This window comes from Rhinoraja longicauda, chromosome 11 (assembly GCF_053455715.1).
Source record: "Rhinoraja longicauda isolate Sanriku21f chromosome 11, sRhiLon1.1, whole genome shotgun sequence".
Taxonomy (NCBI): Eukaryota; Metazoa; Chordata; class Chondrichthyes; order Rajiformes; family Arhynchobatidae; genus Rhinoraja; species Rhinoraja longicauda.
The window spans coordinates 49,040,602-49,064,689 of NC_135963.1; the positions used below are offsets into that span (position 1 = coordinate 49,040,602).

At 43.3% G+C, this 24,088-nt stretch overlaps 1 protein-coding gene across 6 annotated transcripts in view; it reads left to right on the forward strand.

The window, feature by feature from the left end:
* The first annotated feature begins 3,065 nt into the window (after positions 1–3,065).
* axdnd1 (axonemal dynein light chain domain containing 1) overlaps positions 3,066–24,088 on the forward strand; it is an 80,403-nt gene continuing 59,380 nt past the window's right edge. For 2 of the 6 annotated variants that reach the window (XM_078407631.1, XM_078407634.1), the window contains exons 1-5: positions 3,066–3,338; positions 5,679–5,827; positions 7,971–8,090; positions 16,187–16,350; positions 19,790–19,893. In XM_078407631.1, coding sequence (XP_078263757.1) covers positions 5,701–5,827; positions 7,971–8,090; positions 16,187–16,350; positions 19,790–19,893 — 515 coding nt within the window. In that variant the 5' untranslated portion in view covers positions 3,066–3,338; positions 5,679–5,700. Of the gene's footprint in view, positions 3,339–3,715; positions 4,246–5,678; positions 5,828–7,970; positions 8,091–16,186; positions 16,351–19,789; positions 19,894–24,088 lie in introns of those variants that run through there. The other 4 variants (XM_078407633.1, XM_078407632.1, XM_078407635.1 and 1 more) reach the window with 4 other exon arrangements.

Consider the following 24,088-nt stretch of genomic DNA (forward strand, 5'->3'; position numbering starts at 1 on the left):
AAATCCATGAGGGGAATAGATAGGGTAAATGCATAGTTTCTTACCCAGGGTGGGGGAATCAAGATTAAGGGACAAGGGTTTAAGTTGAGAAGGGAAAGGTTTAATAGGAACCTGGGGTAGCTTTTTCACTTGGAAGATGGTGGATATATGGAATGAGCTGCCATGTGTAGTTGGGGCAGGAACAATAACAATTTTTTTAATTATCAAAAAATACTTTATTCAATAAATATATACAAAACATGTCCCTTCCAAAACTCCATCCGACATTCTCGGAGGCTATACATGCATCCAATACATACATTGAATACACCAATTACATAAAATTACCCCCCACCCGTGCCACTCATGTGGCCCACTGGCATGGAATCTCTTCCCTTATTTTGAGGGGTGTCTCCACCACCCTCTGCCCCCCATGTCCAGCAGCGGAAGGACCCTAGACTGTGGTCCTCCCCCACAGAGCCTTGGTGTTGGCTGCACCAAGCTTCAGTGAGTCCCTCAGCACATACTCCTGCAGTCGGCAGTGGGCCAGTCAGCAACATTACCCGACGGACATCTCACTCTGCTGGGAGGTCAACAAACCTCGGGCAGACCAAAGAATGTCTTTCACCGAGTTGATGACCTTCCAGCAGCATTTGATGTCAGTCTCTGAATGCGTCCCTGGGAAAAGTTCATAAATCAGAGTCCTCTGTGCCGGAGCTGTTCGGAATAAATCGTGACAGGGACCCTTGCAGACATATCCAGACTCTCTTTGCAAATCCATACTCTGCGAAGAGGTGGGCAACCGTTTTTAAACATCACATGGACAAGTATATGGATGGGAAAGTTATGGGCCAAATGGGACCTCTTGTTGGCATGGACGAGTAAAGGCCTGTTTCTGCGCTGTATGACTCTTAACATTGCTAATTTAATCAATTTTTTAATGCCGCCGTTACAGTTTTACAGATATATTTCTGATATTGCAGCGACAATGCATAGTTGAGATTTTTAAAATTGAGAGAACACTTCAGTGTAAATGCATGGTTGATGGCCCCTTGGAATTATGCTGTATCTATGACTAATAAAACCTTGAATGCCTATTGATGTTTCGTAATGGATTAAATTATTGTCAGGATACATTTGTGGATTCTTTTCAACAACCCAAAGGTTATGACTGTTGCACTAATCAATCTATAATGCAAGGTAATAGCAACCAATTTGTGCATAGTGAGGTCAAACTGAAGAAAAATTAGACCTATAATTTGGTATCAGTATGTAATGTTTGAAAAATAAATATTGGCTGGGGTGCTAGGACACTTTTAGTTTAGAGATATGCGTGGAACCAGGCCCTTTGGCCCACCGAGTCCGCACCTACCAGCAATCTCCGCACACCAACGCTATCCTACACACACTAGGGACAATTATACATACACCAATCCAATTTACTTGCATACCTGTACGTGTTTGTAGTGTGGGGGGAAACCGAAGATCTCGGAGAAAACCCACGTGATCACGGGGAGAATGTACAAACTCCGTACAGACAGCACCCGTGGTCAATAGACAATAGACAATAGGTGCAGGAGTAGGCCATTCAGCCCTTCGACCCTTCGGGATCGAACCCGGGCCTCCGGCGCTGCATTCGCTGTAAGGCAGCAACTCTACTGCTGCGCCACTGTGCTATATGCTAATAAGGCCATTTATTAGCATTCCCTCTTGTTGCTGAGAACAAGGTGGTGTGCCACCTTGAAATGCTGTAGTACTTGTGAAAATACCACCTCTATGTTATATTTCCATTCACCCTTTCCGACCTGAATCCTCCACAAAAATCACTAATTGTTTGTGAACAAATGTCAGTAAACTGCTTTGCCATTTTTTATTTGTCTATGCATTGAAAATAAATTTTATAAATGGTAGAACTTGATCAAATTAATTTTCAAAAGAACTATTGCAGCAACTAAAAAAAAATAATTGTACTTTGCAAACATTAGTCTTGGAAACCAGGCAATATGTTGATGGTTGTTACTGCATACAAATATGTAATAATCAAAATGTTAGATAAAGATGTTCAGCATCTGGCCGATGGGGTTCGCAGCAGGACTTGGCTTGATCTCTTATTCACTCCCCTTTGGGGACTGCTAACTCTGCTCCATGATTGTAGAAACAGAGTAAAATAGAAGCAGGACTAGGCCATTCACCCCTTTGTACCAGCACTACCATTCAACATGATCATGGCTGATCATCTAAAATCAGTATGCCGTTCCTGCTTTTTCTCCTTATCTCTTGATTCCTTTAGCCCTAAGAGCTAAATCTAACTCTCTATTGAAAACATCCAGTGAATTGGCGTCACTGCCTTCTGTGGCAGAGAATTCCACAGATTCACAATTCTCTGGGTGAAGAAGTTTTTCCTCATCTCAGTCCTAAATGGCCTACCCCTTATTCTTAAAGTGTGACCCCTGGTTCTGGATTCCCCCAACATTGGGAACATTTTTCCTGCATCTAGCCTGTCCAATCCTTTAAGAATTTTATGTTTCCATAAGATTCCCTCTCAAACTTCAAAATTCCAGTGAATACAAGCCCCGTCGACCCATTCTTTCATCATATATCAGTCCCGCCATCCAGGGAATTAACCTGGTGAACCTACGCCTTCCCTCAATAGCAATAATGTCCTTCCGCAAATTGGGGATACCAAAATTGCACACAATACTCCAGGTGTGGTTTCACCAGGGCCCTGTGACAGCACAGGTTTTCCTTGCTTTTCTTCTTCGTGCGCCCCTGTTTTGCTTTTACGTATTTAACCTTCCTTTTTACTGGCACTTGAGCATTTTTATGCAATGGATTGTAGGGGTATCTCTAAACTTCGCACTTCACCTTTACCGTGACTTTATGTTGCATGCTCCGTGATATTTAGTTTTAATGCGAAACTTCACCGTCTTTGTTTCCTTTGGCGAACAAACGACTTGAGCAACAAGGTTTTTCATTTCTCCAGTTTCCCCTCAGTTTCTCCTGACGCTCTCCTGTCTGAAGAATGGCCTCGACCCAAAAAGTCGCCTGTTCCTTCTCTCCAGAGATGCTGCCTGACCCGCTGAGGAACTGCAGCGTTTTGTGTCTGTCTTGTGTCTCCCTAAGTTGGCCCAGGCCGGCCGCTTGGTCGTAACCAGGGTGACACAGAGACCAAGCTCGGCCAGGGTCGGAAGCGACGCAGTCTGGACGCTGACAAATCTCTTCAGGCTCGCCGACAACCCTGAGGCGACGATTATTTGAAAGATCAGATATATCATGTAATTGATTACCAGCAAACGCCGCCCAGCACCGGTGGCTGAACCTGGACGAGAGAGAGAGCGGCGGCGGCGGCGGCACCTGAGGTAAGTAAGGCTTTCCTTCCGTGACCCAAGATCATTTATTTAACTCGCTCGCAGTTATTGTTGCATTTAAAACTGCCCATTTGAAAAAAAAAGTTAAAACAAAACAAATTACAGCGTTGATGTTGAACAGTTGTTCTGACAACGGGGCGTTTTTCCCCTCGACCCGAGAAGCCCTGGCAACCGGCGGAGCGTCGCCCCTGGCAACCGGCGGAGCGTCGCCCCTGGCAACCGGCGGAGCGTCGTCCCTGGCAACCGGCGGAGCGTCGCCCCTGGCAACGGGCGGAACGCGGCGGGGGTTGGCTCAGCACGGTCATCCCTGGCAACGGGCCACACCGTCGCCCCTGGCAACGTGCGGAACGCGGCGGGGTTGGCTCAGCACCGTCGCCCCTGACAACGGGCAGAGCGCGGCCGGGTTGGGTCAGACCGTCACCCCTGGAAACGGGCAGAGCGTCACCCCTGGCAACGGGCGGAACGCGGCCGGGTTGGGCAGAGCCCTGGCAACGGGCGGAGCGTCGCCCCGTGGCAACGGGCAGAGCACGGCCGGGTTGGGCCAGCACCGTCGCCCCAGGCAACGGGCGAAGCGTGGTCGGGATTGGGCGGGGCGTGGCCCTGGCAACGGGCAGAGGGCGGCCGGCCGGCAGCGGCGAGGTTGCGGAGGCCGCCGGCGCAGTGAGCGAGAGCCGGACGGCATTGCGGACAAATTGCGCACTTGCTGTCCGTGCTACATCTGGCTGTATTAAAACAACGCTGCAGGCTTGAAAGTTAAGTTGAAAGGGTTCCGTTTAAAACCAGCAAGAAACGCGACATCAGCCTCCGGTCCCAAGTTCATCCTCGCAGGTTCATCCATGTTTTATTCTTCTATGACACGTTAACGTATTGTGCAAGTGAAAGGAAATATCACAAAAAGGTGGGGACATGGTCGAATAGAAATAAGACATGGTCGAATAGAAATGCCATGACATGTTCTACAAAACACAATGCAGAAATTTGGGGATTCCAAGGCAATCAAGGCTAACCAAAGCCATCTAAAAGTGAACTAAATACCAAATTAGAGCTTTGCCTCTGTTTTCACCAAGAAAAGGAAATGGGGGACAGTGAGATCAGTGCGGGGAATACTAATATTAAAAAGGAGCCTTGAAAAACATTAAGGTAAACAAATGCCCAAGATCTGATGGGATCTGTCACAAGTTATTGAGAGAGGCGAGAGATGAGTTTGTGCGGACCTCGATGAAAATCTTTGCACCTCTCTGGCCTGAGGTAAGGTGCCGGAGGACTGGAAAGTCGCTAATGTCGGCCCTTTATTTCAGAAGGGAAGTAGAGAGAATCCAAGGAATTGTAGACTGGTGAGCCTCGTGTCAGTGGTAGGGAAACTATTGGAGAGAATTCTTTGGGATAGGATTTATTTCAATTTAGAAGGGAATACGTTTATTAGGAATAGTCAGAATGCCTTTGACAGGGCAGGTTGTGTCTTCCTAATTTGAGTTTTTGAGGAGGTGGTGAAGGTGATCAGTGAGGGTAGGGGTGGATTTTGTCTTTGTCAATTTTAGTAAGGCATTTGATAAAATCCCCCATGGTAGGCTGATTCAGATTAAGATGCATGGGATTAACAGTGACTTGGGTTTATGGACTCATAACTGGTTTACTGATATATATATATATATATATATATATATATATATATATATATATATATATATATATATATATATATATATATCTTAAACAACAGAGGTCCAAGCTGGCTGGAAGTTTGTGACTCCACTGGTCACAGTCCTCCAGCCAGAATAACACCCATTCACCACAACTCTCAGTCTGCTATGAGTAAGCCAGTTCTGCATTCAAATGATCAAGTTACTGTGGATGCAATGCATGTTAATTTTCTGGATCAGTCATTGGGTGGATTTATCAAATGCTTTACCAAGATCTATGTGGAGCACATCCATTGCCCTAGGCTCATCGATCACCTTTGTCACCTCTTCAAAGAACTCGAGTTCAAGAGAATGATCTGCAGTAGACACAGCCATGCTGACAGTTCCTAATTAGCCTATTCTTTTCCAAATGTGTACATAAGTACAATCAAGCCATACACAACACAACAGGTAATGCAAAGAGAAAAAACACCAGAGTGAAGAATATAGTGTTGCACTCTTACAGTTACAGAAAGTGCAGAATTTAAAAAAAAGTGTAAATGCCATAATGAGCAGTTGGGAGACCCCATTGCTTACGAGAGGTCCGTTCAGTGGTCTAGAGATAGAGTGCATCATCATGATTTTTAGACATTTGTTGTGCCTACTTAGTGTACAAAATTATTGACTTAATTAGAATTAATTTTATTTATAGATTCTACTATAAATACGAAGAGATGTCTGACGAAGATTTCAAAACGGTATCTCAGCTTAATACTGTATCTCAGCTTACTATTGCTGGCCAAACATCTGTCTTATTTCAGTCCACTGACAAAGTGTGTAAAGAAATGAAGGGGCAATCAGGTACGCAACAAACAGACTTGCTTTCATGTCGTTCCTACAAAGTCTTCAGTATGTTCCTAAGTCTTAAGAGTCAATAAAGTACAATTTTAAATGTTGGCATTATTATTTTTAAAGTCATACTAGACCAAGTGGACCCGTTGGGCCCAAACCTCTCCAGCATTGGTGTAGCACCCTCTCCTCCCCTCCCCTCCCCCTCCCCTCTCCCCTCTCCCCCCTCCCCCTCCCCTCTCCCCCCTCCCCCCTCCCTCTCCCCCTCCCCTCTCCCCCCTCCCCCCTCCCTCTCCCCCTCCCCCTCCCCTCCCCCCTCCCCCCCCTCCCCCCTCCCCCCTCTCCCCTCCCCCCTCCCCTCTCACCCTCCCCTCTCCCCCCTCCCCCCTCCCCCTCCCCAGTATTTTGTGTCACACTTCATCTCATCATCGATGTTATAAATGATTGAGGTTTCAACATTGATTTCTGTGGCCACTCACAAGTTACAGGTTTCCAGTCTTAAAATGACCTATTTAGCTTGATTCACTGTTTTTGTAAGTTAATCAATTCTACATCAATGCTAATATATTGTTCCCATTGCAAAGAATCCTTACCTTGTGCAGTAATTTTTATGTGACATCCTGTCCAATGGAAATTCATATACACTAATCTTCTAGGAAGCAAAGGAGACTGCAGCTGCTGAAATTTGTAGCAAAAGAAGGAGAGCACTGGAGGAACTCAGTGGATCAGGCAGTATTTGTGGAGCCAAATGGGCAGTCGATATTTCGGGTTGGATCTCTTCATCTAAGATCCTCCAGCTGCTCTCATTTTTTGTTTGTACTAATTTGCTAGTTCCGTTTTATTCATCCTGCTCACTACATCCTTAAATAACTACCATTTCCCTTTCATTAATCCATTTTGACTCTTTGTGATTGTATTATGATTTTCTAAGTGTTCTGCTACTCTTTGCTAAGTGATGGTTTTTGAACATTTTCCCTATGAAATTGTTAGTACCCAGCTTTCTGTCTGCATCCTTTCATTATATGTTGTTACATATGTTGTTTATCAATCCAACAGGATCCTTTAGAATCCAAGGAATTTTGTAAGGGCATAACCAATGCATCCACTATCTTTGCAGCCACTTCTTTTAAGACTCTTAGATAGGGACTATTGGGTTCAGGGTACTTGTTAGGATCATTAATTACTAATAATTAGCTCAAAATCTCTGAGCGCCTCTGTGGAACAGGAGATGAGCCCTAAGCTCGCTCACCAACGTCGTTCTCTTCCATCTACCGCCGTTACCATCTTGAAGGGAGTTTAACAACTGTTGAGAAGGCATTAGTCTGAGAGGGACTTTAGTTTATCCTGTGGTAAATTGGAGTGTGGCAAAACACCCTGGGTCATTCATGGTGAATTTGAGAATCCCAAATGCATTGGAGCCTGAGAACTGTTACCTCAACATTCAATAACAGCTTCTTCCCATTAACCATCAGGTTCTTGAACTACACTGAACAATCCTAACCAGATCCTTGTCTCAGAACTGAAATACTATGCACTTTGTACAAGATTCCACCATGTACCTTGTCTTGTGGTCATCACCTCGTTAGAGTCCTCCAGGGCCTATAGTGGAAGTTGACGAGAGAGGGTCTGGTCTATTATGATCTATTATGTTTACACTATTATGATCAAGTTACTAAATATAATTGTAATTTGTTGTATTATTGTTTATTTTGTATATTTTTTACTTGTTGCGGTAATGTGCTTGTAAAGCTGTAGAAAGTAAGAGTTTAATTGTTCTGTTCCTGGTGCATAGGGCAACTAAACACTCTTGACTTGATTTCATCTCATTACTGTCTGTAGCATATTTCTGATGCAGGCAAATTTCTTCATCTTCCTTCAAAATACAAATAATTTATTATTTAACTTGATTTGAAAAGATGCAGATTCAGAGTTACTATATAAATGCAAGAATATTACATGAAAAATTAATCAAGAAATTAATTGACATTTTGGGCCACTATGTCATGTATTACATACAAAGATTACAAGCTGTTCAGTAGATTTCAAAATGGACTTAATACTAAATGTGGTTTAAGTGCCAGCTTTGAACATTGAACAAAGGGGTCAAGCAATCTGAAAGCTAATGAAAGCTCTGATTATGCTTTGTTTTCTTTAGAGCCTAATCTAACCTCTGAACAGATATTGGATGTCTGTGCTTGTTTTGATGAAGAACGAATGTCTGATGAAAATGGGAAGGCTGTCTCCAAAGAGTGCACAGATTTGAAGAATGAACAAGGTATGAAGTGGCAACGTCGAAAATGAGTAAGAATCAGGGTCAAAGTTTAAAGAGGAATGTGACAATCATGATCTCTTTTAAAACAAAAATGCTTGAAACTCCTTTAAACTAGCGTATTGAGGATCTTAGTGGTGCCGGAATTATAGGGTTTCTAACTATTGGATGTTGCTCTTATTAATATTCCAAGACACTTTCATAGAAGAATAATACATTTTCCAGTAAACCAGTGAGGTTTAAAGGGAACACAGAAACAGAACTCAAGGGAGGAACGAGAGAGTACCCCAGTGGATGTACCCCTTGGAAATAAATACTCCTGTTTAGGTACTGTTGGGGAGTACAGCCTACCTAGGGGCAGCGACGGCGCCCGGGCCTCTGGCACGGAGTCCGGCCCTGTTGCTCAGAAGGGTAGGGAAAGGAAGAAGAGAGCGATAGTGATAGGGGACTCTATAGTGAGGGGGTCAGATAGGCGATTCTGTGGACGCAGTCGGGAGACCCGGATGGTGGTTTGCCTCTCTGGTGCCGGTGTCCAGGATGTGTCTGAGCGTGTTCAGGATATCCTGAAAGGGGAGGGAGAGGAGCCAGAGGTCGTGGTACATATAGGTACCAACAATATAGGTAGGATAAGGGAAGAGGTCCTGAAAGGAGAATTTAGGGGGCTAGGAAGAGAGTTTAAAAAAAAGGACTTCCAAAGCGATAATCTCAGGCTTACTGCCTGTGCCACGCGATAGTGAGAATAGGAATGGAGTGAGGTGGAGGATAAATACGTGGCTGAGGGACTGGTGCAGGGAGCAGGGATTCAAGTTTCTGGATCATTGGGACCTCTTCTGGGGGAAGTATGACCTGTAAAAAAAGGACGGGTTGCATCTGAACCTGAGGGGAACCAATATCCTGGCGGGGAGATTTGCTAAGGTAATTGCGGAGACTTTAAACTAGTACGGTTGGGGGGAGGGACTCAAACACAGATAGCTAATAGGCAGTGTGTGAGGCAGGAGGCAGAAAAGGGAAACACTCAGACCCAATATGTAGGAGAGAAAGAAGTGAAAAGAAATAAACTGAGAATAAGAAATGATGGGTCCCTTAAATGTGTATATTTTAATGCTAGGAGCATTGAAAGAAAGGTGGATGAGCTTAGAGCTTGGATTGATATCTGGAAGTATGATGTTGTGGCAATCAGTGAAACATGGTTGCAGGAGGGTTGCGATTGGCAATTAAATATTCCAGGATTTCATTGTTTCAGATGTGATAGAATCGGAGGGGCAAGAGGTGGGGGTGTTGCATTGCTTGTCAGGGAGGATATCACAGCAGTGCTTTGGCAGGACAGACTAGAAGGCTCGATTAGGGAGGCTGTTTGGGTGGAACTCAGAAATGAGAAAGGGTTAGCAACACTTATAGGGGTGTATTATAGACCGCCAAATAGGGAACGAGAATTGGAAGAGCAAATATGTAAGGAGATAGCAGATATTAGTAGTAAGCACAGAGTAGTGATTGTGGGTGATTTCAATTTTCCGTACATAGACTGGGAATCACATTCTGTTAAAGGGCTGGATGGTTTGGAGTTTGTAAAATGTGTGCAGGATAGTTTTTTGCAGCAATACGTAGAGGTACCTACCAGAGAAGGGGCAGTGTTGGACCTCCTATTGGGAAATGAGACGGGTCAGGTGACGGAGGTATGTGTTGAGGAGCACTTTGGGTCTAGTGATCACAATGCCATTAGTTTCAATATAATTATGGAGAAGGTCAAATCTGGACCAAGGGTTGAGATTTTGGATTGGAGAAAGGCTAATTTTGAGGAGATGAGAAAGGATTTAAAAGGAGTGAAATGGGACATTTTGTTTTATGAAAAGGATATAATAGAGAAATGGAGGATATTTAACAGTGAAATTTTGAGAGTACAGAGTCTTTATGTCCCTGTTCGGTGGAAAGGAAAGAATAATAATTTGAAAGCCATGGTTTTCCAGGGAAATTGGACACTTGGTTCGGAAAAAGAGGGAGATATACAATAAATATAAGCGGCAGGGAGTAAATGAGGTTCTTGAGGAATATAAAGAATGTAAAAGGAATCTTAAGAAGGAAATTAGAAAAGCGAAAAAAAGATATGAGGCTGCTTTGGCAAGGAATGTAAAAGTAAACCCCAAGGGGTTCTACAGATATGTCAATAGCAAAAGGATAGCGAGGGATAAAATTGGTCCATTAGAGAGTCAGAGTGGACAGCTATGTGCTGAGCCGGAAGAAATGGGGGAGATATTAAACAATTTATTTTCTTCGGTATTCACCGAGGAGAAGGATATTGAATTATGTGAGGTAAGCGAAACAAGTAGAGTAGTGATGGAAATTATGAGGATTAAAGAAGAGGAGGTACGGACACTTTTGAAAAATATAAAAGTGGATAAGTCTCCAGGTCCTGATAGGATATTCCCTAGGACATTGAGGGAAGTTAGTGCAGAAATAGCAGGGGCTATGAAGGAAATATTTCAAATGTCATTAGAAACGGGGATGGTGCCGGAAGATTGGCGCATTGCGCATGTTGTGCCTTTGTTTAAAAAAGGTTTTAAAAGTAAACCTAGCAATTATAGACCTGTTAGTTTGACGTCTGTGGTGGGCAAATTAATGGAAAAGATACTTAGGGACAATATATATAATTATATGGATAAACAAGGCCTGATTAGAAACAGTCAACATGGATTTGTGCCTGGAAGGTCATGTTTGACTAATCTTCTTGAATTTTTTGAAGAGGTTACCAGGGAAATTGATAAGGGCAAGGCTGTGGATGTTGTCTATATGGACTTCAGTAAGGCATTTGACAAGGTTCCACAGGGAAGGTTGATTAAGAAGGTTAAATCGTTGGGTATTAATAGTGAGGTTGCAAGATGGATTCAACAATGGCTGAATGGGAGATACCAGAGGGTAATGGTTGACAACTGTATGTCAGGTTGGAGGCCAGTGTCTAGTGGAGTACCCCAAGGATCTGTGTTGGGTCCACTGTTGTTTGTCATTTACATTAATGATCTGGATGATGGTGTGGCAAATTGGATTAGTAAATATGCAGATGATACTAAGATAGGTGGTGCAGTTAATAATGAAGTAGAGTTTCAAAGTCTACAGAGAGACTTGGGCCTTTTGGAAGGGTGGGCTGAAAGATGGCAGATGGAGTTTAATGCTGATAAGTGTGAGGTGCTGCATTTTGGTAGGACAAATCAAAATAGGACGTACAGGGTAAATGGTAGAGAATTGAGGAATGCAGTGGAACAGAGGGATCTGGGAATAACTGTGCATTGTTCCCTGAAGGTGGAATCTCATGTGGATAGGGTGGTGAAGAAGGCGTTTGGTATGCTTGCCTTTATAAATCAGAGCATCGAATATAGAAGTTGGGATGTAATGTTAAAATTGTACAGGGCATTGGAGAGGCCGAATCTGGAGTATGGTGTGCAGTTCTGGTCGCCAAATTATAGGAAGGATGTCGACAAAATGGAGAGGGTACAGAGGAGATTTACTAGAATGTTGCCAGGGTTTCAGCACTTAAGCTACAGAGAGAGGTTGAACAGATTGGGTCTTTATTCTTTGGAGCGTAGAAGGTTGAGGGGGGACTTGATAGAGGTTTTTTAAATTTTAAGAGGGACGGACAGAGTTGACGTGGGTAGGCTTTTCCCCTTGAGAGTGGGGAAGATTCCAACAAGGGGACATAACTTTTGAATTGAGGGACAAAAGTTTAGGGGTGACATGAGGGGTAACTTCTTTACTCAGAGGGTGGTGGCTGTATGGAATGGGCTTCCGGTGGAAGTGGTGGAGGCAGACTCGATTTTATTATTTAAGAGTAATTTGGATAGGTATATGGATGAGAGGGGATTGGAGGGTTATGGTCTGAGAGCAGGTAGATGAGACTAGGTCAGAGAGAGTGGTCGGCATGGACTGGTAGGGCCGAACGGGCCTGTTTCCGTGCTGTAGTTGTTATATGGTTATATGGAGTGTGGTGTGTAAAGGGGAGTGTTGGAATCAGTACCCAGTGAGCTAGATGCACAACCATCAGGATTTCTGTGGTCAGGTAGGGCATCATTGGAGCTATTTCACCTTTCCTAATGACCTAGTTGATAAAGACTTATTCACAAAATGCTGGAGTAACTCAGCAGGTCAGGCAGCATCTCGGGAGAGAAGGAATGGGTGACGTTTCGGGTCGAGACCCTTCTTCAGGCTGATCTGCAGTTATTTTCTTATACTACTAGTTGATAAAGACGTTGCCTCGTGTCAAACTACATAAACTGATAACTGATACATGCTGAACTAGCCAAGTTTGGAAAGACATGGATCATGATAATATAACCACTCAACAAGCAGCTGAGCTACAGTTTGGAAAATAGATCGTCCCGTCAACGGAAGGCTCGAGGCCCCCGACCGCTGGAGGACAACGAAGGGTTGAACTTTTTTTTGGCTTCCATCACAGTGAGGAATGTGGAAGAGTCACTGTGGTGGATGTTCACATTAAAATGTATTTTGTGTGTTCTGTTGATTTTTATTGGTATGACTGCATGGCAAATGAAATTCCTCATATGTTGCAAAACATACTTGGCTAATAAAGTATGATTATAATTATGATGCTATTGTTACTTATTTACAAGTTGATATGATGGCTTTATTTCCCAAATGGAGAAATTATGGAGTAAGTAACAATGCATCATTTTAAACAGGGAATGTACTTGATAGGAAATGGTGGTCCATTCCAATTTACAGAGCCATGAGATCAAAGAGTGTAAAAGACAGAGATAAAGCGTATAATCTCTTGAGTTTCTTGTGCTATACTGACATGATGTTCTATCTTTGCCTTGCTGCCTCATTCCCTCTTTCCATTGAGTATCTGGGAGTGCAAAATCTGTCCCCTTAGATTGAGAATCCGAAGATCCACGGTTCTCTGAGTGAAGAGGTAGGAAAGATTTAGAGAGATGTGGGCCAAATGCAGGCCAAAGGGACTAGCCTAGATGGGCCATCTTGATTGGCAAAGGTGAGTTGGGTGGAAGAGCTGTTTCTGTGCAGTATGACTTTATGATAGGAATATCTTTGTAATCTCAATGCAAAGTTTTGGAAGATGCCTTTAAGTTGCACATCATTGAACTAAAGTAAGAAATTACGACTGACTGTAAGTGTGCAGTCAGGAAGGCTTGGATATTCTACCAGACATTGATCTTCCTCCCTGACAGATAGGAAGTAATAAAGTAAGGGATTTTGAGAGAGGATTGTGGGTGGGCAGATGGTGCAGGAGATCAAGGCAGGTGGAAAATGAGCAGTGATTGTCATAACGTCATAAATGATAGGAGCAGAATTAGGCCATTTGGCCCATCGAGCCTACTCCGACGTTCAATTAAGGCTGATCTATCTCTCCCTCCTCCATTCTTTCCTTCCCCTGATAACCTCTGATACCCGTACTAATCAATTGTGGGGCTTGAAAAGTAGTGTTTGATGTGAGTAGATGTGGAAGGGCAAGTATAGATGAGTGTGGGGACCAGCCAGAGAGAAGTTGTGCGAGGGATGTGGAAATCAGAAGGGAGGCCATCGTATTAGAGAAAGGATTGGAAGATAATTTTTGAAAGTGTGATGACAAGAGTTCACGGCATGCATGTTCCTGTTAGAGTGGCTAGATACCCTGGATCTGTCTTAGCTGCAGCATGAAAAACTGAGTGGTGACAGGGATTCATAAAATCATGAGGCGCAAGATAAGGTGAGTAGCCACAGTCTTTTTTTCTTCAGTGTTGGGGAGTCTGAAACTAGAGGTCATGGTTTTAAGGTGGGGGGGGGGAATGATTTACAACGGTTCTTGAGCATGGTGCTCATATGGAATCAGCTTCCAGAGGAGGTGGTGGAGGCTTGTACAATTACGACATTTAAAAAACCGTTGGACAGGTGCATGGATAGGTAAGATTTAAGATACATCGGCCAGGCATTGGTAAGTGGTTGATCAACTTGATTGCTGTGCTCTATTGGGTCTCACGGCCTGCTTTCATCTTGTATAGCTCCATGACCCTATTCTCTGTCTCAGGAGGCGGTGGAGGCCGATTCACTGGATGCATTCAAAAGAGAGTTCGATCAAGCTCTTAGGGCCAGCGGAATCAAGGGATATGGGAAGGCAAGAACGGGGTACTGATAGTGGATAATCAGCCATGATCGCAGTGAATGGCGGTGCTGGCTCGAAGGGCCGAATGGCCTCCGCCTGCACCTATTGTCTATGTATCTATGTTTCGATGTATCTATGACACAGATAAACAATATGTGTTGCATCATTACAATTGTTGATACAATTAGACTTGTCCAGCGGATTAATGTTTTTAGTTTCAATCAATGGAGATTCAATGCCTTCTATAATATCAGTAAAGCTACATGGGACAGTAGAATTTGACACACCCCTGCATTAATTTTCTTGATGGCTGTACCACCCAAGTCTGAACGATAACATCTAGGCTAGAAGTCACTATGGATTCCTATTCTACTTTAAATGATTATAGATCATTGAACAGTTTAGCACAGAAACAGGTCTTTCGGCCCACAGTATCTGTGCTGAACATGATGCCAAAATAAACTAATCTCATCTGCCTTCATTCTGCTCTTCAGTCCTGGCATATCCACCTGCCTAGTTTTAAGCTGAGAGGGCCAAAGTTTAAAGAAGATGTGAGTAGTGGGTGCCTGGAACTTGCTGACATGGGTGGTGGTAGAGTCAGATACGATAGTTGCATTTAAGAGGATTTTAGATAGGCACTTGGAGAGGCCTTCCAGTCTTTGACATTTGCACCTGGGAAAAAGATTCTGATTGTGTTGCCTATCTTTGCATCTCATAATTTTATATACTTGTATCAGGTAACCACCCAGCCTCCAATGTTCCACTGAAACAATCCAAGCCTATTCAATCTTGCTTTGTTGGGGTCTTTCAATTAGGGAGAGAAAGGGGACATTGCTTGTTATGTGCATCATCTCTGTTACATTTAAAAAAAACTTTTACTAATTCCACAAAATAATCCTACTGCCCACACAATACCATACAATGCAATACAATATCCTTTATTGTCATTGTACAAATACAACAAGATTTTAATTGTCGCTTCCATAACGATGCTATCAAGTCAAATATTTAAATAAATCACAGCGAACATGTAAACAACAAGAGGGGGGCGGGGGGGGGGGGGAGGAAAAAGAAAAGGGGAAACAGGGTAAAGTGCAAAAAAAGGTTCATGCAGGAGTAAGTTGTGCCAGATGACCCTTGGGGGCAGAGACAGATCATGGCGGGCTCTCAGCAGGACCGATTCAGAGCAGCTATAGCTCTAGGGATGAAGCTGTTCCTTAGTCTGGAGGTGCGGGCGTAGAAGGCTTTGTAATGTCTGCCAGATGGGAGTAGTTCAAGCAGACGGTGGCATGGGTGCGTGGAGTCCTTGGAGATGCTGGTGGCTTTCTTGAGGCAACGTGCGTTGTAGATGTCCTCCAGGACCCATTTACATTAACATTCTACAAAAACAAATCAAAGTCCTTGTTTACCTTGCTGTTTTATTCTTGTTTGAAAGCCACACATAAACTTTATTTTAAATGAAAACTTGAAACAAAGATGCTGTGGATGTGAATGTAAACATGAGAAAGTGGCCTAGCACCCGGGCACCGCCACACAGTGAATTATTAGTTTGGGATTTTATAAAATTCCTCTCTGCTCAGAAATCTTAGAAGTCTGTATCAGCTTTTATTTTCTTAAAAAGTGTATGCATTCCCTGTATCTAAGAAATCTTGGACCAATGAAGAAGCTGCAACAAAACAGCGCTGGCTGGACCTGAAAGAGTTTTTTTTGAGAAACACAAGAAACACAGGGAAATTACTGCCATTGAATTGTTCTCAAAGCTGGTCTCAGAGGTAGCAGCGCCACCTCATGGATGTCAGGTTATGCTTCAATACTATCACATAATTGCCTGAGACAGACACAAAATGTTGGAGGAACTCAGTGACTCGGTGGGACAGGCAGCATCTCTGGATAGAAGGAATGGGTGACGTTTCAGGTCTTGAAATATTTAAGTTTTGATTAATTTGCTAATCAGCTATTGTATTAGTCATAGTATTTTTATTGACCTGTGCTTGTGCAGAGTTATCCCAACTGAAAGAAAAGCTGGACACTATTGACCAACATAAGCCACTGCCACCTCTGCAGCATGACTTCATCCCGGAAGAGATCCTGGTGTCATTGACCACAAAGCCAAATTCATGCTGTCGTGCAGAGTTATCCCTGAAATCCTCAACAGATCTTAAGGTAGGGACATAAAAGTACTTTATATACTCAAGTGCTTACTCTTTAAATGCTAAAGTGCATTACAATAAATTAGTAATGCATTTAGTATTCTCTCTCCAGTTTAAAGAGGGACCAAAATGAACAGTGTCAGACTTGGATGCTTGCAAGGGAAGGTGAGAACTGACCTTCAGCATTGGATCAACCGAAGATTGGAAAGACTGGGCTTGTATTCACTGGAGTTTAGAAGGATGAGAGGGGATCTTATAGAGACTAATAAAAGGACTGGACAAGCTAGATGCAGGAAAAATGTTCCCAATGTTGGGGGAGTTCAGAACCAGGGGCCACAGTCTAAGAATAAAGGGGAGGCCATTTAAAACTAAGGTGAGAAGAAACTTTTTCACTCAGTTCAACTAGTTGTGAATTTGTGGAATTCTCTGCCACAGAAGGCAATGGAGGCCAATTCACTGGATGAATGTAAAAGAGAGTTAGATAGAGCTCTTAATGATGGCGGAGTCAAGGGATATGGGGAGAAGGCAGGAACGGAGTACTGATTGTGGATGATCAGCCATGATCACAAAGAATGGCGGTGCTGGCTCGAAGGGCCAAATGGCCTCCTGCTGCACCTATTTTCTATGTTTCTATGTTTCTATGTAACCCCACACTTTGGCATCCCCGGTCACCCTTCAATCTGCTTGTTGATGATCCATAGGTATTAGGCTATGACATCCCAGCATGTTGTTTCTCCCTGTGCAATCTTTCAAACTCTGTATGAAGTGAATGTTTGGTGGAAACCAAATCTGACTGCTGCCACACTGATTTTTTTTTTCTATCTTCCCACTCTCTTTATGTGAGCGTAAATATTGTGAATTTTCCATCCATCTCCAACTTCCAAATGTCGTGTTCCCTCCTAATGTCCTGTTCCCTCCTAATCCCTGGCTGTCCAATGATGTGTGCCAAACTTCACTTTCCACACCCACCCTTCAGCAGCCACACGTCTCCCCGCACCCAGATTCCAAACTGGGTAGTGGCTGGCAGATTTTTCAGAATGAAAATGTGCTCCAAGAAATCCAAGACGACAGATTTAATGTAGGATTCAAAATATAATTTTTTCCATGCAGCTATGAAGGTTCAGTTTTAATATAAATTAATGATAGCATATACAAATAGTAATGTTTGTGGCCTTGTACAAAGTGTTTGCAATGCTCTTTAAAGCTGTCACAGAGAAACCAAACACAGATTTGTGGTGCCCCAGCACACAGTGCACAGGACCGAATATAGCACTCTGCACTTTATAATCTCATTTAATGTGCAATCAATAATTTACCTGCTCTCATTGATGGTTTTAAATTTACCGTTTACATGCTTTAAACTCTAGGTTAAATGCTTTACCTTTTACCATTTACATGCTTTAATCCCCTGTCTATATGTATTGTATTGTATTGCACTGTCTAATTGTATTGTATTGTATCGTATTGTACTGCACTGTCATCCCCTGTCTATATGTTTTGCATTTGTATTGCACTATGGCCCCCGGTGGCACTCTGTTTCGTCCCATTCGTTGCATGATCTGCAAGGAGTGGAATGGCAAATAAACTAAACTAACTAACTAAGTGTGCGTCATGGTAAAATGGGAAAAAAACATTCATTATGTCCTCTGCCTAAATTGACATCAGTTATGGGAATTTTGGTTGATCCATTAAGCTCCTTGCAGATCTAAGGTTTCAAGTCTGTTAGGTCCTACTGCTCTAGCTTCTTAGAGCATGGAAACCAGCCCTTTGGCTCAATTTGCCCATGCCTGTCTAAACTAATACGATTTGCTTGTGTTTAACCCATTTCCCTCTAAATATTTCCTATTCATATACTGTCCAAAAGTCTTTTAAATGTTGCAATTGCTACTGCCTCAGCACTTCTTCTGGCAGCTGATTCCACATATCCACCACCCTCTGCATGAAAAACCTAGCCCCAGATCCACTTTAAATCTTTCCACTCTCACCTTAAACCTATGCCCTCTAGTTTTAGACTTCTCTACTCTGGGAAAATAAAGTTAGTGGGTATCTAATTTTATAAACCTCTTTAAAGTCATCCCTCAGTGTCTATGGAAAATAGTCCTGGCCTATCTAGTGTGTGCTTATAACTCATGCTTTCCAGTGCAGATGGCTTACTGCTGAATCTTTTCCACACCCTCTCCAACTTTATCATATCCTTCCTACAGCGTGGTGATCAGAACGGTAATTAATACTTCAGGTATTGTCTCACCAATGTTTTTGTCCCAACTCTTGTACTCACGGACATGGCCGATGAGGGCAAGCATGTCATATACAATCTTCACCATCCTTTCTCCATGGTTGCAACTTCCAAGGATACTATGTTCTTCTTCACCGAGGTCGGTCTATTCAAGAACACATCGAGGCCTTTGCCATTCATTGTGTGCATCCTGGACTGGTTTAACTTCTAAAAATGCATCACTTTGTACTTGTCTGAGCAATTTTCTGACCACTGTTATGAGCCTACTGGTAGTCTAGCTGAAATTGACACTCATCATTGTGTGTGTAAGCTTCTTAGCTTAATAACTGAAATGGTATAATCTTAGACTTACTGGCTCATAAAGCTCATTTACTAACATTTATAGTCTTAAAGATTAACCTTTTTGTTTAAATTGAAAGACTAGGACACATCTTCCTCCTTCATAGCCTTCCCTTTCCAATGAAATCAATTGAGTTGTCAGAGTGCTGACTTCCCTGCATAACTGCTGGGAAATGCAGGAGAAGCTGACATTGTATTGTTGGACTCTATCCACTTCCAATTATAGTGAAAAGGAAGTTCAGAACTTTCAAGTTTGTGCTGGTGTTTTGAGTTTCTGAACAAGAAAATCCAGTTGTCAATTTATGTAAAAAAATCTTTTTTTCCCAAGGGCTACTGTTAATGATAAAAATGGCTTTTCTTTGTAACTTAGTGATGCAATTCATACCAAAACGAACAGAACTTGGCTGAAACGTTTCTTAATTCTATCTTCATATCTTGGTTCCAAAAGCCTCCTTACACCACCCCACCAGAAAAATATGCGGATCTCTGATAGCTGTCCAGTTATTTCCACCATCTTCTCCATGATTATAAGGCATATCTTCAAGATACAATGGTTCCTCACAACCACAAAACCCATTTCTTTGTAGTTTATTCCACAGATGCTATACTTAAGTAGGTGTTTTATTTTGCCTCGGTTTATAGAAACATTGTCATTTGATTGCAGGACAGTCATAGGCATTCAGGGCATTTCTTTTCCCCACGGATAGTTTGTTTTTCCAAAAATACAACGATACATGATTTCTTTAATTTAAAGAACAGGATGAAATGAAGTACTTGTTATGATATTATTTTTGGCACATTCTTTGATTACGGTTACAACGATGCAGTTGATAGTTACCAGCTTCGTACAAATGATCCAAATGCTTTGATTCCACAGCAACACAGCATCCGGCCAAGTGATCAAGTATGGCATCACCCAAGTCGGAGAGCAAAGTTCAAGTACTTGATAGATCAGCCCATCTCCCTGGTTCGGGCAGGAAGGTACATTTATCGAGCAAGTTGGGGTGGGGATATTTGAATGGATTATGTTACCCTAAGTTTGAAAAACCCAGCTTATTCGTTTTCCCACACAATTTTGTCATTACAAAGTTTATTTTCTAATTGTGACTCGCAGAAAAACTCAGATTTCATGCTACTTTCTTGTGTAGAAGGTGAACCTGACACATTGTTCTTTTTAATGATTTGACTGATCGGAACACCAGAGCGGCCCACAGTGCAGTGAATGAAGAATGCAGGTTGTGGAGGGAAAAATAGGATATGCACGTTATTCAGAACACTTCACAGAATATCTTAGATGCAATCCATTTATGGAGGCACGGGAGATGCGGCTGCCAGGATGCTGAGCAATAAACAAAGTGCTGGAGAAACTCAGCAGGTCAGGCAGCATCTGTGGAAGGAGTGGACAGATGACATTTCGGGCCTGGATCCTTCGTTAGACTGATGGGATGGGGGGAGAACGCTGAAAAAGAGAGATGGGGTGGATCAAAGCCTGGCAAAGTGATAGGTGGATACAGGTGAAGGGGAGGAGGGGTGATTGGCAGATGGATGGAGGTGAAAATGAGAAAAAGGGAGTCAGATAAAGAAAGGAGAGGAGGAGTGAAATGCAAAGCTGGAGAGAGGGATATGGGTGGACAGGGATGGGGAGAGGGAAGGGGAAAGGGGGGCATAAAAGGAAAATGGGAGACTCGGGATGGGAGAAGAGTGTGAGGAGGATGAGGAGAAAGGACCAAGGTTTTGGAGGTGGTAGGGGAAGATGTGTGTACACCGGGATGGAGGGGTGATGGGATTAAAGAAGTGAAGGAGCATTGGGGGGATATTACTTGAAATTACAGAATTCCGCTACCCCAAGTGGAATTCCTGGCGCTGTTCCCTCAGTTTGTGTGTGGCTTTGCTCTGACAATGGAGAGAAAGGTCAATGTAGGAAAGGGAATAGGAATTAAAATGGTCAGCAACGGGAAGCTCCATCATGTCTTGGCGTTCAGAGAGCAAGTGTTCAGTGAAGCAGTAACCGAATCTACATTTTCTCTTGGCAATGAAGTGGAGGCCACATCGGGAACACTGAATTTAATAGACAAAGGTGGAAGACCTCTGTCTCATCTTTAAACGTTGTCAGGATCTCTGGATGGGAGTGAGAGAGGAGGTGTAGGGACTATTGTTGCATCTCTACCCTGCCCCCTTCCATCCATATCCCTCCCTCCAGCTTTATATTTCTCTCCTTCTCATCTTTCCCATCTGACACCCTTCTGCATCCTTTTCACTCTTGCTTTTGTCAGCGGCACGGTGGTGCAGCAGTAGAGTTGCTGCCTTACAGCGAATGCAGCGCCGGAGACTCAGGTTCGATCCTGATGATGGGCGCCGTCTGTACGGAGTTTGTACGTTCTCCCCTTGACCTGCGTGGGTTTTCTCCGAGATCTTCGGTTTCCTCCCACACTCCAAAGACGTACAGGTATGCAGGTTAATTGGCTGGGAAAATATAAAAAATTGTCCCTAGTGGGTGTAGGATAGTGTTAGTGTGCGGGGAACGCTGGGCGGCGCGGACCCGGTGGGCCGAAGGGCCTGTTTCTGCGCTGTATCTCTAAATCTAAAGAGAAATCTAAATCTTCACCCATCTTCCAATCACCACCTCTCCCCCACCCACCTCCTCACCTGTATCGATCTATCACTTCCCAGGCTTTGCGTCAGTGACTATATCTTGCACCTGATCCCATTGATTTTAGTTTACTGGACATTCTATCGGACGCACATATTGGGTTTCCTGTCATGTCTCCATCACTCTTCCACTGCAATTCTGGCTGTGTCATATTTCTGTCCGCGGCTGTGTTGAGGTGTGGAATCCCAGTCCTAATGGAAAGCAAAGTAATTATTAGCATTTTCTGTTCAGTACAGGTACATTGTTCCCTGAAAGTGGTAACAGAGGTATATGGGGTGGTAAATAAGGCATTTAGTGCATTGGCCTTCATCATTCAGAGTATTGAGGATGGACGTTGCACGTTACGTTACACTTGTGCAAGATTTTGGTGACGTTGCGAATAATTGATCGGACCAGCTTGTTTATGGATAAACCTTAGCATCTTTCTACATTATTGTGTATATGCTGGTGTCGACACTAAGGCACTGGCAGGCAGTGTATGTATGTCCAGATACAGGTTTTCACTACAGATGGGATGTTATCTGGAATTAGTGTGGCTAATCCATATACTGCCTGGGTGTAGTGAGGATGATAATAAGAATCCTTCACACATATAGCCACACCGATATGAGACTTTCAGGCTTAGGCCAAGCCAGGTAAAGGCAACAAGTTGGAGAAACAAGGAACTGCAGATGTTGGTTTACAAAAAAACATCAAAAAGTGCAGTGTAACTCAGCAGGTTGGGGAGTATCTCTGGAGAACATAGATAGGTGACGTTTTGGGTCGGGACCCTTCTTCAGAAACCTCACCTATCCATGTTCTCCACAGATACTGCCTGACCCGCTGAGTCACTCCAGCACTCTGCGAAACATCACCTATCCATGTTCTCCAGAGATGCTGCCTGACCCGCTGAGTTACTCCAGCACTCTGTGAAACGTCACCTATCCATGTTCTCTAGAGATGCTGGCTGACCTGCTGAGTTACTCCAGCACTCTGTGAAACATCACCTATCCATGTTCTCCAGAGATGCTGCCTGACCCGCTGAGTTACTCCAGCACTCCGTGAAAGGTCACTTATCCATGTTCTCCAGAGATGCTGCCTGACCCGTTGCGTTAGTCCTGCAATTTGTGTTAGTCCAGCAAAGGCAACAAGTTTCCTTCTTTACAATGCATTAGTGAATCTTTTGGGTTTTATGATAATCTGATAGATTTTTGGTTACTTCTAACAGCTTTTTGTACCAGATACACTTAATTTTTTGAAATCTTAACTCAAACCAAGCAACAGTCATGTTGAAATTTGTAGTTCAGTATTTCTACGATTTGGTAGACAATGTGAAAGATATGGATAGTAAGTTTGTAGATGGCACTACAAATAGGCGACATCATAGACAATGAAGAAAGTTATCAAGAATTACAAGGGGATCTTGAGCAGCTGGGTAAGTGGGCTAAGGAATAGCTAATGGAGTTTAATTCAGATAAGTGCAAATTTTGCTTTTTGGGAGGTCAAATCAATGTAGGCCTCGGGAGTGTTGTAGAACAGAAGAATTAGGAGTACAAGTACATAGTTCCCTGAAAGTAACTTCCCAGGTAGTCAGGGTGGTCAAGAAGGCTTTTGGAATGCTGGCCTTCATCAGTCAGGACACCGAGAATAGAACTTGGGGTGTTATATTGCAATGGTACATGATGTTGGTGGGCAACACTTGTAATTATGTGTTCAGTTTTGGTCACACTGCTGTACAAAGGATGCTGTTAAGCTGGAAAGAGTGCATAAAAGATTTACAAGGATGTTGCCAGGACTTGAGGGCCTGAGCTATAGTGAGAGGTTGGGCAGGTCTACAAATTCATTGGAGACAAGAGACTGAGAAGTGAGCTTAAAGAGGTGCATAAAATCATGATTATCAATGGACAATAGACAATAGACAATAGATGCAGGAGTAGACCATTTGGCCCTTAGAGCCAGCACCGCCATTCACCGTGACCATGGCTGATCATCCACAATCAGTACCCCGTTCCTGCCTTCTCCCCATATCTCTTGACACCGCTCTCATTAAGAGCTCTATCTAACTCTCTCTTGAAAGCATCAAGGAAATTGGCCTCCACTGCCTTCTGAGGCAGAGTTCCACAGCTTCACAACTCTCTGAGTGAAAAAGATTTTCCTAATCTCCGTTCTAAATGGTCTTCCCCCTTATTTTTCAACTGGTTCGGGACTCCCCCACATTGGGAACATGTTTCCTGCCTCTAGCGTGTCCAATCCCTTAATAATCTTATATGTTTCAATAGGATCCCCTCTCATCCTTCTAAATTCCAAAGGATACAAGCCCAGTCGCTCCAGTCTTTCAACATATGACAGTCCCGCCAACCCAGGAATTAACCTCGTGAACCTACGCTGCACTCCCTCAATAGCAAGAATGTCCTTCTTCAAATTTGGAGACCAAAACTGCACACAATACTCCAGGTGCGGTCTCACTAGGGCCCTGTACAACTGCAGAAGGACCTCTTTGCTCCTATACTCAACTCCTCTTGTTATCATCGGGTGTGTGCATACAGC